Consider the following 16347-nt stretch of genomic DNA (forward strand, 5'->3'; position numbering starts at 1 on the left):
CCACAAACTACTTCTTAGCTTGAGCCATTTGCGGTACTATGACTGCAAGGCAAGTACAGTAAGAATCTGGCTTATTCATCCCTTAAAATCTCCTGGATTGTTTTCACATCAGATCTCACAGGAGAACTGAAACTTCTATCGGCCCTAACAAATTAGCAGAGGAAGAACATGGTTCCGAGAGAGCCACTGAGATGATTTTGAAGTTGGAAAGTGGACCCTATCAAGAAAACGTCACAGGGGCGTTATGAGGGTTAAATGAGTTAATATTTGTAGAATGCTAAGAATAGGGCCCGGCACCTACTAAGTGCTATACAACTGTTAATGATATTTTTTAAAAAACAGAAAGAAAGAAAAGGAAGGAGGAAAAATAAATTAGATGACTCAGCCAGGAGAGAGGATGAGGGCAAGAATAAAGCCTTAATCTACAGTTAATAATCTTCCCTAAGGGATAATAAATGAAATTAGCTTGAGCTACAATCAAGGGAGAAATACAAACGAGACTGGGGCGGACATAGAGCCAGGTGCCGCCATTGTGACTAATCCAGTAGTTTACGGCCAGTATCTGTTCTGACTGGCTAGTGCCCATGCCATACCGGTGGTTAAGTATTTTGATTATCACCCCTGCAATAAGAAAAACTTCCTGGTAATGAAGGTGTTCGCAACGGCCTGGGTTACTAGGGGAGGCTGCAGAGTCTCCACTTTGAGACAGCCATTATAAAACAGCGTCCTGGGCCTGAGGCCGGGGAGCAGCTCCCTGGCCTGCAAACAGCCCCGCCAGTCTCTCAATACCTTTCTGATCACTGATGAGCGTCTCCCCTCCCCTCAGTGCATCTCCACCCTGCTGATGCTGGTCACCAGCGACATGTACACACTCATCAACTACGTGGGCTTCATCAACTACCTCTTCTACGGGGTCACAGTTGCTGGACAGATAGTTCTTCGCTGGAAGAAGCCCAACATGCCCCGTCCCATCAAGGTTTGAGCACCTCCCTTGGGGTTCCCTTCCTCTACTGCTTCTAGGCGCAGATCAGATTTTTAATCCACCTCGTTCTCAGCTGCTGGCCAGAGGTCATCATCTGTATGATGGTAGCAGACCCTTTGGGCAGCAAGGGCCATGTGTGAATGGGGCGGCCACTTCCAGTCTCCACTGGGGATGGGACCAGAGTAAATTGCAGCTAGAGGAATAAATTAGATTAAATGATATTTTCATCACATCATTCCTTTGTTTCCTAAGACTCTGTCTTAAACTCCAGCTCCCTTATCTCTCCAGCATTTCCCTGGACCCTCTAGTTTGGCCGGTCTCCTTCCTGTCCCTCAGGGACCTGGGTTCATTGTGCTGTGTCTCCATCCCAGAATGAGTTTCCTCCTCCCATCTACCTATCCACATGATAGCCCTTTTCCACATGGGCCTCAAGCATCTCCTCTTCCTTGAAGCTTCCAGTCCACTCCAGCCCTCCATGAGCCACCTTTTTAAACTATTATGGCCCTGCACATAGAGAGTGCCCAGTGAACTTATTGATTGCTATAAGAAATAACTTTGTGATGGGAATGGGTGGGATTGCTCAGAACGAACTATGCTAGAGTACTATGCATTCTGCAAATTAGAAGACTAGAGTATAGCTCTGAGCTGTTTGAATAATCCTATTCTGGAAACAGAGGGAGACTAGATACTTCTAGAAGATTCTTCCAGCTGAAGAATCAAGGGCTCTCCAAATCTGTTTTCCAATGCCACTTTCCTACCACTCTTAGAAAGCCTGCTGAGGGAAAGAGGTGGTAGAATAACCCCATCTCCCCATCACATGCACATCCTCTGAGAGGAGAAGACGAGGAGGAGAAAGGCAGCTGAATAGAGAGCCTTGAGTTCTCTGCTGAGAACTCCCCGCTGTGGTCAACAAGAAGGGATGAAGCCCATAGTGCTGATGCTTCCTTCTGAAGTAAAGTCAAGGCCCTGGGCTGCCTTATTCTGTGCCAGGCTTCCTGATTCTCCTGGTCTTGGCAGATTTATCTTCTTAAATTGCTTAAGAGAAACAAACTGAGTGAGAGGAATGGATATTTGTCACGTTGTGCCCTGAAGGCTCCGCCTAAAGGTGGGTGAGGGGCGGGGAGCCTGACCGACCCAGGTCCTTTCCTTAGTGCCCCTCACTCATTTCTCCACCTCTCCTCCACCCCTACCAATATACTGGCAAGCTGATGAAGCCCCACGGGCTTCTCTGGCTGTCGCAGGCACATGGCGTGGATGACGAGGCCTTGTTTGATCTCGCCCGGGAGGGAGGAGATGGGCGATGAGGTTAACCCCTCCTCTTCTGGTCCCATTGCCCAAATTCACCAACATTTGTTGATACAGCCTTACCCCCATCAGGGCTCGGAATGTGAGAGCCACAGAGCTGAGGGAAGGCCAGCCTTTGCCCTCAAATATGCTTCCCTGGGGGTGAAGAAGATGAAGGATGCCCTGATCCTGGGGGCCGAGGGGTCCACACAGCTAACAGTGCCTCTGCTCCACAGATCAACCTACTGTTCCCCATCATCTACTTGCTGTTCTGGGCCTTCCTGCTGGTCTTCAGCCTGTGGTCGGAGCCCGTGGTGTGTGGCATTGGCCTGGCCATCATGCTGACAGGAGTGCCAGTCTATTTCCTGGGTGTTTACTGGCAACACAAGCCCAAGTGTTTCAATGACTTCATTGGTGAGTCGAAGGCTCTGGGTGGCTGGAGGGCCTCCTGGTCTGGGATACAGTGGTCAGCAGTCCTGAGCCCACCAGGATCAGGAGGCCTAGGCTGGTCCACAGAGCTCTGAAGGAGTCGGGGGCAGGTGCCTTCCCAGAGACCTCTGAGGAGAGAAGAGCTGTCATTCCACACAGACCTTAGACCTGTAAGCACAGGCAACTTGAGAGCCATCCTGCAGGAGCTGCCTAAGCTGGGTGGAGACCAGGGGAGACCCTGGAATTGGTGCTCAGTGTGTGCGGGGAAGGTGGAAGACTGGGGCCTTGATGAGAAGGGGCAGCCAGCAAACAGGCCCAGAGACACAGGAGGCAGGGGAGGTGGCTTCTCCTGGAAAAGGAGTCTCCTAAAGGCAGGAGAGCTGGGAAGGGCCATGGCCTGGTCAGCCAGGTTGGTGGGATGCTCAGCACTGACCGAGTTTCTGTGTCACCTCCTTCCACAGAGTTGCTAACCCTGGTGAGCCAGAAGCTGTGTGTGGTTGTGTACCCCGAGGCGGAGGGGACCTCGGGGACAAAGGAGATAAATGAGGATGTGGAGGAGCAGCGGCAGCCCATCTACCAAGACACTCTCTCTAAGGACAAGGACTCAGTGGAGCAGCCCCAGCCCTGAGGACCACCAAGCCCTCTCAGCTGCCTCCTCCTTCCTTCATCCCCCTTTCTGCCCTCTTTCCCTGCCTGTGTCCTCCCTACACACACACACACACACACACACACACACACACCCCCTCTGCTTCTGTCAAGCAGGGGCAGGACCTGGGTGTGAGTGGTGAGAAACTATAAACGAAGACACTGACATTTGTACCCAAAGAACCAGCCTCTCGCCCCCAGGGCCTGTGTCCAAAGGGCTGCCCATGCTGGAGCTTTAGAGGAGAGTGGAGCTGCAGGGGCGCCCCCTACAGGCCCTCCCCTAGGCCCACACCTTCAGTTGCCTCCTTTGGAACCTGAGTGCAGTACTGCCTTCCCTCCCCAATCCTGAGCCCAAGGGAGCCTCAGCTCCAAGAGGAATGGCAGCAACAGTGAGTCGGTTATGGAGGGACGGAGGGACGGACTTGAGCAAATCTGTCACCATTATAGGTCAGCTAGAGAGACCCAAATCCCCCTCCCTTCCCTAGAGGCCCAAGAAATTAGAAGCGATACTTCCCTCTGCATCTTCCCCACCCCACCCCGCCATACCTCCACCCACCCCAGCCTGGGCTGCCTGTTCAGAGTAAGGTTCCTGTCAGGAGGTCACCCTCCAGTGAGCCAAGGACCAACAGCAGGGGAACTGCCCTCTCTGCTACCCCCAAGCCAGGCCTGTGGAAGATCCCATCCATGGGGAAAGGCTCAGATTGCAGAAACCCAGCCCTGCCCCTGCCTCCTGCATCCTGCCCCCAACTCGGTGCCAAAGCTTTCTGAAGCCAGCTTCTTATTTTCTATGTAGTGGACATTTCTCTCCTAATGACAAAGCAGCTCAGCTCCCCCTCCCTCCACACCCCCATGGGAAGGAGCCGGTCCCCCTGTCCTCTCTGCAGCTAAGCCCTCCCACCCCACGCAGCAGCACTGCCGCCAGCCCCCTCCCGCCCTTTATTACCTCCTCTCTGGACCTTAGCTCTGGACCCACCACCCTGTGTGAAGGCTCCCCAGCCCTTCAGGCCTGAAACTGGAGCCAAATCCGCCTTAAGTCGCCTCCCATCCAAGAACTGGACCTAAAAATACTCCCTTATTTCTAACCCTCAGGACCTTCCTGGGAGGGAGCTTTCCCGCCTCCCCGAGGTGCCCATCCCGTAACCTCAGACTGTTTGGGGAGAAAGTGTATTCTGAAGGCCAGTTCCTCCCCACCACCACCACCTGCTCAGATAACCCCTTCCTCCTTCTGGCCCCACCACTGTCCTGTCTTCAGATAGCCTCCAGGGCAGGAGCAGAAGGCACCCACTTTGGGAGTTCTTGGTCGTTCTCCATGTGGACACCTCACCCTCCTGCAGGCACAGGCCGCCTTTCCCTGTGCTCCAAAGGAGGGTGCCACAGTTTGCCCTAGGCCTTGCAGCACACCCGCCCCCGTCCCCCCATCCCCCCAGCCACACCTGCTGTGCTATGGACTAAGATCCTTTTATCCCAAAGCTATCATCCTGTCTGCTTAAACCGGAATACCAGGGAGCCCTCCTGGCCTGCTCAGGCCTCCCAGCTTCCCGCCCCAATGCTGACCCCGCGCGCTGGTGAGATGCCAGGTCTGGTCCATGTTAAGGTCCCTTCAGAGTGGACTCCAGGCAGGCTGGGGCTGGCCCCTGGAGGGTCAGGGGACCATCCTCTTGTTCCCTCATCTCATTCCTCCAACTTCCTCCCTTCCTTCCATTATTGTTTTTTTGTAAAGTGAATGCCTTACTTTTTGGATAAATATTTTTGAAGCTGGCATTTCTATTTCTTTTGGATTTTTTAATGTAAGTTTGTTTTGCGGCGGGGGGGGGGTTCTACATGGATAATAATCTGTCTTTGAGTTGGTTTCAGTTTTAGAGGGATTTTTTGGTTTGTTTTTTGGAGGGTTTTTGTTTTTTTCTTTTAATGTAATAAAATTTAAAATGGAAATAAAGTTGGTGTTGATAATTCAATGACCCTCTGAGACAGAGTCGCTGCGCATTTCCTGTCTCCCTCAGGAGGACTTTGGTTCCCAGGTTCCTTCCAGGATGGCATTCCTCAGGGCCCTCCCTCTGCCCCAGGGACCCAGTGACAGCACTTCAAACAGCTACCTCTTGTTTTGAACCAAAAACTTCCATTTCTTCTGTGAAGTCACAAAGTAAGTTCCCGCTCTGTGCACTGTGCTGAGAGCCCGCAGACTAGCTGGGAGGCAGAAACTCGTCCCTTCCCACAGTGGGACCGGGGGCGACAAGGGGGCAGCACCAGGCTGAGTGGAGGGAAGTGAAGGCAGAGGTGGTCCCCCAAGGCCCGTCAGCAAAGGTTTCTGGTGCCAGGACCGCGGAGCTGAATGGGAAAGGAAGGGAGGGGCTGAGCCTGTGGAAAGACGCTGAGGGCTCTTAGGAGAGCGCCCAACTGGGTCCACAGGGCTTGATGGGAGGGCCTGGGAGGTGAGGTGGGCGGTGCAGAGCCTTCCAGAGGAAGATCCTTAGGTGCAAGACTAGGACGACAAGGGAGGAAGTAGTTAAGGTGGGGACAAGTCCCACCTGGTGCTTTGGGATAATCGCTGGAGGAAGTGGAAGGGATTAGCCCCAGGCCTTGCTTGGAGTACCTCCTTGGTGGGCAGCCCTCTCTGCAGGCTGCCTGTCCTGGGACGGCATCAGTCCAGAGCCAGCACTGCTGACAGACGTGGCAGGAGGGGTGTTAAGACATCACCCTCCACCGACTGGGACACCGTGAGGACACAGGCAGGCAAGACGCTTCCACTCCTGGCCTGGCCTGGCCCCAACCTTCCTGCTTTGTGGCTGGCGTTCTTCTAGACTGAGGCTGGAGGCTAGCCATTCACAGGGGCACAGATACTTGACTCTGAGTCCCAGGTCGGCCACTGAACAGCTGTGTGTCCTTGGGCAAGTCACTTCGTCTATTTAGCACTTTTAGAGAGGAAAAACAGAGTTGAACCTAATCTCAAAGCGTTCCTCAATCTCCCAGTCCAAAAAGAGCAAGGGCAGAACTGGGCGGAGCCAGTCCTGTGCAAGAGGCCCTCCTCTCCCCAACATCCACCCTTTGGGACCCCTCTTCCCTACACACACTTTCCTGTCCCTGGGCTGCCCCAGGTCTGGTCGATGAGGCCCCATTCTGGCAAGTCCAGCCCTCCCGCCCCAATCCCCTCTCACTCCTTGGAGACACCTGTCCCTGGCGCCCCTCCCTCTCTCTGTAAGGTGACACTTGCTGATCTTTTCAACCTGGTCAAACGGGCAAATGTGGGTTTCTTCCTGGGCAACATGCATTTATTTTTAACCTGGGCCTTTACCCTGACTTCACCCTGTCAGTCACTTTAACACTAGGAATTCACATGCTTAGACCTCGGGGAATTTGGGAGCCTTTTGGACGTCACTGATATCATAGCTGCTTAAGCATTCATTTATTAATATAGTCACACAACAAATCTTTTTATAACCATGCGTCCAAGGGTTTTGTGGTATGCTGTAGGAATAGCGAACTTATCCCTGAATTTTCCATATCCACACAGGCTTCAAATATTCTGTTCCATTGTCTCCATAAGAATATTCATTCATGTCATGCCACCTGGCCTTATTTATTTGTTTATTTTTTTGAGGAAGATTAGCCCTGAGCTAACATCTGCTGCCAATCCTCCTCCTTTTGCTGAGGAAGACTGGCCCTGAGCTAACATCCGTGCTCATCTTCCTCCACTTTATATGTGGGATGCCTGCCACAGCATGGCTTGCCAAGCAGTACCATCCATGTCCGCACCGGGAGCCCAACCGGCGAACCCCAGGCAGCTGAAAAGGAACGTGCAAACTTAACCGCTGAGCCACCAGGCCAGCCCCCTGCCTGTCCTTCATTTTAATTCAGGCAATATGGTGACAATGGCTGAAGAGGTCCAAATGATGTATCTGACCCTACCTTCAAGGAGCAAGTCATCTGCATGGAAAAGACGGCAAGCCTGCCTGTGGTATACACGTGTGCACTTCGTGGCATCACTGACTGCCTAGTCCGGCTGGTCTGAACCTGCCGGATCCCCAGAGTCTGTGCAGGCCTGGTACCTACGTGCCCAGAAATGCTTGGCAGGGGCCAGCCTGTGGCGTAGTGGTTAAGTTTGTGTGCTCCGCTTCCACGGCGGCCAAGGGGTGGGGGGGCCCACAGGTTCCACCCTGTGTCAAGCTACGCACTGCTCATCAAGCCATGCTGAGGCAGATGTCCCACATGTAAAAGGGAGGAAGATGGGCACGAATGTTAGCTCAGGACCACTCTTCCTCAGCAAAACGAGGAGGACTGGCAGGGTATATGAGCTCAGGGCTAATCTTCCTCAAAAAAAAAAAAAAATGCTTGTCAAATTGAGGCCTCAGAGGAGACTGCAGAGTGTACCTGCTTAGGAGACACATAAACTGCAATGGGCAGTCAGAGGAAGGGCGGAAGGAGACTGAACATTACTGAGACCAGTTGCTTTCCGTATATTCTCTTATTCACAGTTTAATTAAACGACCTGACAAAGTACGCATTACTACTGCCATGTTACATGTAAGATTAAGTAACTTGCCCAAGGTCACGGGGCTAGTAAGCGACAGGGCCGCCGCCAGACTCCTCGGTTACTGGGAAACGCTGATGTCAGCGCGCCAGCAACGTCAGCTACCAGCCTGGAGGTGAGGGGCCGAGATCGCTTATCTCCATGGTCGAGCTGTCGTCTGACTTTTCATTTCCTGCCGCTCTATTTGCACACCTCCCTGCTTCCGCCAGCGCCCCTTCACTGTTGACGCAGTCTCCCCAGCCCCAGGGTGGATGACTGAGGGCACAAAAGGCTCTCTGAGTTACACAGCTCCTCCTCTCCCTATCCCTTCTTGCCTGGGGGTTTCAAGAACTAGGCCACTGCCCTTTCCCCCAAGATCAACAGCACATCCTTGGATGACCTTGAGCGGCTCGGCCTCTTAGCCTGTTTTCCTCCATTATATGGCAGGAATAAAAATACCGTCTGTTTTGCTTACCTTCCAACTTAACTCACAGGGAAATGGTCAGCATGGAAAAGTGTACGTCTCAATTATTGGAAAAGCATAACACTAGAAAATGACAGGCCTTAACCATCATCGCTATTTCAAAGTCGGGGAGGGGATAGAATTTCTCCTCACTGAGACAAGCCTCTGGCCCCAGTCCTCTCAGCCTGTCCACTCTCTGTGTAACATCCCGGCCATGCTTCCTCTTCCTCCTTGCAGAGGCCCAGCCCTGTCTTGCCGGAGCCAGAGCTATGGGAGGCTGCCCTCTGCAGTCCACTCCATTCCTGACCACAGCAGCGCCTCACTACCTGAATTTTGGGCCAATATTGCCACCTGGTGGTCAAAAAAGGCACTGCCATCAAACAAGTAACTCAGCTCTGGTACCTGTTTGCCACAGGGTCCTTTGAAATGGGGAGAAGGCAGAAATCTCCCCATCTGGTTCCTGAGATCTGTCTCTGGGATCCTCGCAGATCTATCCACGCCAGGTCAGGGCTCTCAGAGGAAGTAGCTCAGGCCCTGCATAGAGAGCTCCTGGGGTGGGTGTGGGAGTAGGGATGGAGGGAGGAAGGAGGATGCTAACTAGAGGGGGGACTTGCCTGACTGGTAGGCAGGCCCATTCACATTTGCAGACTTTATTTTAGTGTTCAACGCCGCACATATCCCCTCTGCATCTGCCCCACTGGGGCCCAGCCTTGGTGAGCCCGACATAAAACCTACTGGCCTCCACAGGATACTCACAGCATTTGCTGGTGATAAAAGAGCCAGTGACACTTTTCTAGGTGTCCTTTCCTTTTCACTGGACCTCGAGTCCCTTTTGTAGATGAAACTCGACAGGTAAAAGCAGAGCCACAGCTCGTGCCTCTGATGGGAGGGAGTAGGGGTTCCCTGAAGCAAAAGAAAAGGGAAGGAGGGAGGGGGCCCAGCATGAGAGCCAAAGTGCAGAGCAAGCCCTGCGCTTCTCCTGGAGACCCTGAAACAGAGCTCCAGGAAGAGGTGATGACAAAAGAGAAGCCTTCTCAAGCCTCACAAGAGGAAGTGGACCAAGAGACACGCATCGAGGTCAGAGAACGGCTGTGCAGAAGGCCGTGCAAGCCAAGCTGCAGGGTGCCCGAGCCCTGCAGCCCGGGGCACAGGAAATCAGGCAGAGCCTCAGGACCAGAGTGGGGCAGAGTGCCAGCTTGAGGCTCTGGCACTGCAGGGCAGCTGGAAGAGAGAGGCGCTGGGGCCACCAGAGGAGTGTGGCTGTCAGTTCCAGCGGCAGCAGGCTGCCTGGGCCCGAGGCACAGGGCCCAAGTCCTGACTATGTGCCCTAGCCAAGCCCAGGCAGTCAGGGACAGTGCCAGGCTGCTAGAACTGGCCAGGGCTGGGAACATGTGAGGGTTTGGGCTATGGCACAGACCCTGTGCAAACCCCTAGCAAATAAGCATGCTCTGCACCACGGTACAGGCCCCCTTGTATGGCTTGGTCCAGAACCTTCACTACTTCCTAAACCCCTCAAAAAACAACCCCTGGCCTGCACCCAGGAGAATGCCCTTGGAGGTGGGGCTACAAAAGGAACTCACTGCCCCTGGGGTTAGGTGGAGCCCTGCACTGCAGGGGACCCAGAGGGAGGCGTGTCAAGGGAGGAGCTCAGATCAGGCTGGGGGTCGGCACTGGAAGAGGGTGTTCTCTGTTCATTCTGACTTGGCACCTCATTCTGCACAGAACTTTTTGGAACTCCGAGGGAGGAGGACACTCAGAGTGAGGTGTTGCCCTCAGCGAGGACTCTGGAATCCCCTGGACTCAACGGGGAGGGGGAGGCATTCCCAGAAGCATCAGCTCCTGGGCTTCTCAGAACCCTGCCTGGGACCCTGAGCGAAGAATGCCCCCCAACTGCTAAATAGGCTAGGGGCCCCATTGCTCTCAGGTCTGCATCCCTTCCTCCGGGGTGTGCCCTGCCCCTCCCTGAGTCACCCCAGGGAGAGAGGAGAAAAAAGGGAAGAGAAAAGAAGCATTGACTACAGAGGAAGGAAAAGGAAACAGCAGAGGAGGGAGGAGAGAGGCCACGCAGGAGTGGGTGACGGAGGAGATCCGAGAGGGCAGATCTAGGGCAGATCTAAGGCAGGGGAGATCGAGAGAGGGCAGGCCGAGCATCCCCAAGGCTGCCCCGAGAGCAGGGCGGCGGGGGCGGGGAGCCCAGGGGGCGGGCCAGCATGTCCCACGGGACCTACTACGAGTGTGAGCCCCGGGCTGGCCAGCAGCCACTGGAGTTCTCAGGGGGCCGAGCGGGCCCCGGGGAACTGGGGGACATGTGTGAGCATGAGGCCTCCATCGACCTCTCCGCCTACATCGAGTCTGGGGAGGAGCAGCTCCTCTCTGACCTCTTCGCTGTGAAGCCGGCACCTGAGGCCCGAGGCCTTAAGGGATCTGGGACCCCTGCCTTCCCCCACTACCTGCCGCCTGACCCGCGGCCCTTCGCCTACCCCCCACATACCTTCGGCCCTGACAGGAAGGCCTTGGGGCCTGGCATCTACAGCAGCCCAGGGAACTACGACCCCAGGGCTGTGGCCGTGAAGGAGGAGCCTCGGGGGCCTGAGGGCAGCCGGGGGGCCAGCCGCAGTGGCTACAATCCTCTGCAGTACCAAGTGGCACACTGTGGGCAGACGGCCATGCACCTGCCGCCAGCCCTGGCAGCACCCAGCCAGCCCCTGCGCGTCCTCAAGGTAAGAACACGTCAATTCTCCTCCCTGCCACCCAGGGGCTGGAGAGAGGCCCGTGTGGATGGCGGGTCCCTGAGCTCCCCGCTTCCACTAACGGGTCTGTGTTTGGTGTTGCTCTGTGCAATCACCCACCCCGAAGCCCTCCGTGCTTGCCAGCCAACCATGACCCTCTTTGCTTCTCTGTGAATTCACTCCCACCCCGAACCCCACCCTGTGGCTGGAATCCAGCGTGCCCTGCAGCCCCTGTGGCCAGCTGACCTGCCCTGACCTCTGGCCCCCTACCAGCTTCTCTGCTGCCCACCAGCCCCCTCCTCTTGCTTCTCTGCCGCCTGCTTCTAGAAGAGGAAATGCCTGCTGATCGTAGAACCAGAGACGCAAGATAGATTGAAGGAAAGTGTCCTCAGAGAGTGGGGGAACATGATAGGGAGTTTGGGTCAGAGCAGAGGACCCTCTGCATCTGGCAGGGCAATGACTGTCCTGACTGGGAACCAGGAGCTGCTCTGAACCCCATATCCCTCTGAGGCCCAAAGAATGCTCTGGCTGCTGGGATTCCTGCCCTGGCTCCACTCTGCTTGCCAGCCGGCCCTCACCTCCTCCCTCTGTGCCTTCCCCTCCAGGCCCCTTTGGCCGCTGCTGCGCCGCCCTGCAGCCCCCTCCTCAAAGCGCCCTCCCCAGCCGGCCCCTCGCACAAGGGCAAGAAGGCAGTGAACAAGGACAGCCTGGAGTACCGGCTGCGGCGGGAGCGCAACAACATCGCCGTGCGCAAGAGCCGGGACAAGGCCAAGAGGCGCATTCTGGAGACGCAGCAGAAGGTGCTGGAATACATGGCAGAGAACGAGCGGCTCCGCAGCCGCGTGGAGCAGCTGACTCAGGAGCTGGACACCCTTCGCAACCTTTTCCGCCAGATCCCCGAGGCCGCCAACCTCATCAAGGGCGTGGGGGGCTGCAGCTGAGCCTGGCTGACAGACTGTGGGCACCAGCCCTCTGGTGGCCCCCCCATCCTGCTTGGGTCCTAGAGCCCCTCACAGACCAAGCCTGAGACATGGACATGGACAAACGGCAGTGGGTGGAGGGAGGAGGGCAGGCCCCAGAGTGATGATTCCGTGGCTGAATAAAATTGCACTATGACTGGGTGCTGGGGTTGTACACTGGGCCTGTGTGTGTGTGTGTGTGTGTGTGTGTGTGTCTGTCTGTCTGTCTGTCTGTCTGTCTGTTTGCCTGTGAGGCACGGGGGACTCCAAGGGCAGGGAATGCATGTGGCTAGGTCTACATATTTGTTGATACCATGCCCAAGTGAATATTCCCAAATATTCAGCAGACACGCAGCCCATAGCTCTCCCCCCACCACACCACATGGCCGTATCATGTGTCTGTCACTCTGCTCTTCTCTTCTCCTACCCCCCTCCCACCCGGCCCACTCTGTCCTTCTGGACACTGAAGGCATCCCCACCTCCGCCCCCCCACAGGACCTGGAGTGGCCTCTGGACACTCTCCTAACAGGTCTGTGGCTTTCAGGGAGACCCCAGCACCAGCCAATCTTTCATGCCCAGGTCTGCTGACCCCCAGCCCTGCCCTCTCTCACCTTGAGGTATAGGTCTGGGAGCTCCTGCGCCAGGTGATCAAGGGAAAATTCCAGATGGCTCTGCCACACTTACGGGCCCTTAGCTCTTGACCCGGGTGTCGATCCCTTCTCTCCAGTTCCTCAGCTTCAGTCTGCCAGGGTGACATGCCCCCATGGCTCCCACCCGCCAGCTCCCATCTTTGTCCCTCATCCCCCAGGGCTCGGGTTCCCTAAAGCACGAGAATCCAAGTGCTTGGGGGATGAATTAGTTGGGAAAGGCCTTGAGAGGTGTTTGTAAATAAGAAAACTGGTCATGAGGAGGATGACAACCCACCTGTGCCAGTGAAACCCTACGTTCAAAGCGTTTTCCTTCCCACAGAACTCCAGTGCTCGAGGGCCTCGGTTTGAATCTCCCTCTGCAACCTACAAGCTCTGTGACCTCGAGCCAGTTACTTCTCTCTGTGCCTCAGTTTCCTCATCTGCAAAACAGGAGGAGGAATAGCACCGGCCTCACGGAGCTGCCATGTTCATAGATAAACAGGGCCTGGCCCGTGTAAGCGCGAGCAGTTGTTATCATTCCATTTTGCTAGAACTGAAAGGACCTCAGAGACCTCATCTAAACTTCTCATTTTTCAGGTGAGGAAACTGAGGCCTCAGAGAGGGGGAAGGACTCCTACAGAGTCACATGATTGGTCAGAGGCAGGACCCAAATTAGCTCCATAAAATCACAGATCTCAAGAGGGGCTGGAAGAGACCTCAAGAGATCATCTGGTGGGCTTGCCCTCAGACAAGCAAGATAGTGTGAGCCACATTTTATAGATAAAGCCCTGGAGGGCCAGGCGGGTAGACTCCTTCCCTGAAGCTCACTCAGGCCCTGTGCTGTCTTTACACAGCACCTGTGTCTCCACTTCGTGCTCACACCCTCCGCTCGGAGGCATGTGGGGAATCCCGTTCAATAAGTCATCAGGAATTGCTCGACAGTCAGAGACACGGGACACCACACAGGTTAGTTAGAGTCTCTCCTAGGCCACCAATGACTTGTAGGCCAGTGCTGGGAAAGCAGTGTTAGACCTCAAGGAACAACTTTCTAAGAGGGAGAGAGCCCGAGGTCTGGATCCTTCCAGTCATCTCTCTCCCTCTCCCATCTCCGCATCCCCAGAGACAGTCTTCCCACATCTCCGGCATCCATGGGCACCATGTCTGCCTCCCCGAGGACTCAGTCCTTTCCTGCCTCTGCCTCCACATCTCTCAGGTGTCCTCTCTCCTACATCCATGCCCTGGATCCCCCTGCCCCAGGCCTGGTTCGGGCAGACAGATCTCAACCTCACTAGATGGTTGATTCCCTCACCGGCCTGGGCCGCCTGAGCTTGGAAGGGGGAGGTGCCGGGCCATGGATGCCTGGGAGAATCCTGCACCTTCCTTTCAGCCCAGGGGGATGGGTTGCATAAGGGGGGTTTGTACAGAACATGGTAAGTGACTCAACCTCCGGATTTCCTCCTCTCGGCTCAAGACCACTGCCCCTTGACTTATTTTCAAGGTACTGGGTAATGGGACCTGGGTTGCTTCAGCAGCAACCCAAGCTTCTTTCCCACAGCTCTGAACTGAGTCTTCTCCCAGCCCCCACTTCCAGGTGGGCTCCTCCAGGCTGTGACCAGCTCCAGGTCTGGAGAAGAGTCACGGCTCCACCGTGTGAGAAGAGCATGCCTGGTTCCCGCATGGCACAGGGTGGTGAGCACGCCGCAGTCCTCTGTGACAGATCACATCCTGGGGAGGTGACAGGTAGCCAGATGTCCCATTTTCTGGATGAGGCTTTTAACCCAACCTCAACTGGTTTGGGCCAAAGTGACGTATTCAGCAACTATCTGTTGAGCATCTTTCCTGTGCCAGGCCCTTGCGAGCTGCTGGGAACACTGTGGTGACCGAGACAAACCCAGCTCTTAGCTGAAGGAGTAGGAAGAAAAAGGCAACAAGCAAGAGTGCTGGGGTCTTCCTCTGCCCTCCGCATCCCCTCTACCCTTGGTCGTCCTGCCTGCCATGTTCCAGGCAAAGGCAGCGGGGGAGTGAAGCTGGGTGTTTATCCCCCAACCAGTCCCAGACAGGACTGGACAGGTCCTCAGGGACTCCCCTCTCACAGGATTCCTGTCCCTATGGCCTGGGGCTGTAACAGCCACCTGCCCCTTCTTTGCTACTTTCCCTTTACCCTGTCACTTTCATTTAAGTCATCAGTTACTCCATTTGAATATGCCCATTGGGGAAACCAAATAAACAAGCAGGACGGGAGGCTATTTTAGCTGGGGTGGTCCAGGAAGGCCTCTCTGAGGAGGTGATATTTAAGTCAAAACCTAAAATATTTCAAGGAAGAGGCAGAGGTGCCAAATTAGGGGGAAGGGTGAGCCGGGGGAGAGAAACGCAGAGGCCCTAAGGTGTCCAGGGGATCAGGAAAAAGGAAGCCAGGTGAGGCTGGCTGCAAGGAACAGAGGAGGAGAGGGACAAGCCAGACAAACACCTCTCTCCTCCAGGACAGAGTGGCAAACGACTCTCTTTTTGTTGCTTCCACTGGGAGGATGGTCCTAAGACGCTGGGGCAGGAGAGAGAGCAGGCTTCCCACCCCGGCCCTCCTCCCAGTGCCCCAAAGCAGAGTGGCCACAGGGAAAGGAGATGGCAGAAGGAGGGAGCCCACCCCTGCCTGGGGTCAGGCACCAGCCCTGGGGACACGGTCACTTTGGAAAACCAACAAATCAAGGTCCAAACAACGCACATGCATTCCTATTGCTTTAGCTCCGGCCCACTTTTCCTTCAAGGGCAAAACTGGGGAGCAGGATGAGAGTCCTGAGCTGAGAGACAGGATCTCGGGCCCCAGGGAAGCAGCTGAGGAGAAGGAAGGCTGTTTGGAGACACCACGGAGAGGCAGGAAGCTCCCCAAGGTGAGCCTGCCAAGGTCAGTCGGCGGTGGTGGCCGCTTGTGAAAGCCGCTCCCCCTGCTTGGTGCACACCTCCCCACCCCATCCCCATGATTGCCACACTCCTGGGCCCCCAGGGCCCCCATCCCAGTGTTGCAAGATCCCGGTTGGGGTTTTGGGGGTGGAAAGGGGCCTCTTCACCTCCACCCCCTACCCTGCCCCAAGCCAGTGAGGGGACTATGGGATGGAGGGGGCCATAGAGGAGATGCTGAGGCAACAACAGCCAGGGCTGGCGGAGGGCCCCGCACCTCCTCCTTGACAGGCCAGTCACTTCTCAGCCCCCACCAGACAGACCTCCCCTCTCAGGACTCAGCCTGGGCTGCTTCAAGGTGGGAATGGTCCAACCTGGGCAGGCCTCCCTGCCGGTCTCTGTCAGCTCTCCTATCAGCAGGCCTGGCCTGGCTGCAGAAAAACTTTCACGGCGCATGAGAAATCCCTGAGGCTACCCCGTGGGGAGATGGCGGGTATTTTCAGAGGAAGAAGGCCGCAACTGGCCATGCATTCTGACCTCAGGAGCAGCGGAAGGGTCCCAGCACTTGGGAAAAGGCAAGCTTCCTGGCAGGGAGAGACCCACTGGCAGAGTTCAGCCTCCCTTCTCTTAGAAACAGGGATGTGAGGTAGGAGGAGGCGAGCCATACATAGAAGGGATCCCACACGTCCCCCCAAGCCAAGCTTCACCCCGAAGCTCCAAACTCTGCAAGCCCACCACACCTAGCACTGTCACCCCAGGCCAGGCTATCCAACCCTGCTGCAATCGGGACGGTTTGCAAAACGCCTGCGAGCTCCCGCCTTGTCGCTATCT

General features: G+C 55.7%; 2 protein-coding genes across 6 annotated transcripts in view; both read left to right on the forward strand.

The window, feature by feature from the left end:
• The window catches only part of SLC7A8 (solute carrier family 7 member 8), a 50723-nt gene extending 45460 nt beyond the window's left edge, over nt 1-5263 (forward strand). For all 5 annotated transcript variants that reach the window (XM_046653460.1, XM_046653461.1, XM_046653463.1 and 2 more), the window contains 3 exons: nt 827-976; nt 2503-2680; nt 3157-5263. In XM_046653460.1, the coding sequence (XP_046509416.1) occupies nt 827-976; nt 2503-2680; nt 3157-3323 (495 nt within the window). In that variant the 3' untranslated portion in view covers nt 3324-5263. The remainder of the gene's footprint in view (nt 1-826; nt 977-2502; nt 2681-3156) is intronic.
• A 14-nt stretch (nt 5264-5277) lies between these two features.
• CEBPE (CCAAT enhancer binding protein epsilon) lies at nt 5278-12122 on the forward strand. The gene is made up of 3 exons (XM_046653465.1): nt 5278-5480; nt 10030-11027; nt 11642-12122. Exons 2-3 carry the CDS (start codon nt 10518-10520, stop codon nt 11975-11977), a joined length of 846 nt encoding a protein of 281 aa, XP_046509421.1. The 5' UTR covers nt 5278-5480; nt 10030-10517; the 3' UTR covers nt 11978-12122.
• Nucleotides 12123-16347: the final 4225 nt, after the last annotated feature.

Source organism: Equus quagga, chromosome 2 (assembly GCF_021613505.1).
Source record: "Equus quagga isolate Etosha38 chromosome 2, UCLA_HA_Equagga_1.0, whole genome shotgun sequence".
NCBI classification, from domain to species: domain Eukaryota; kingdom Metazoa; phylum Chordata; class Mammalia; order Perissodactyla; family Equidae; genus Equus; species Equus quagga.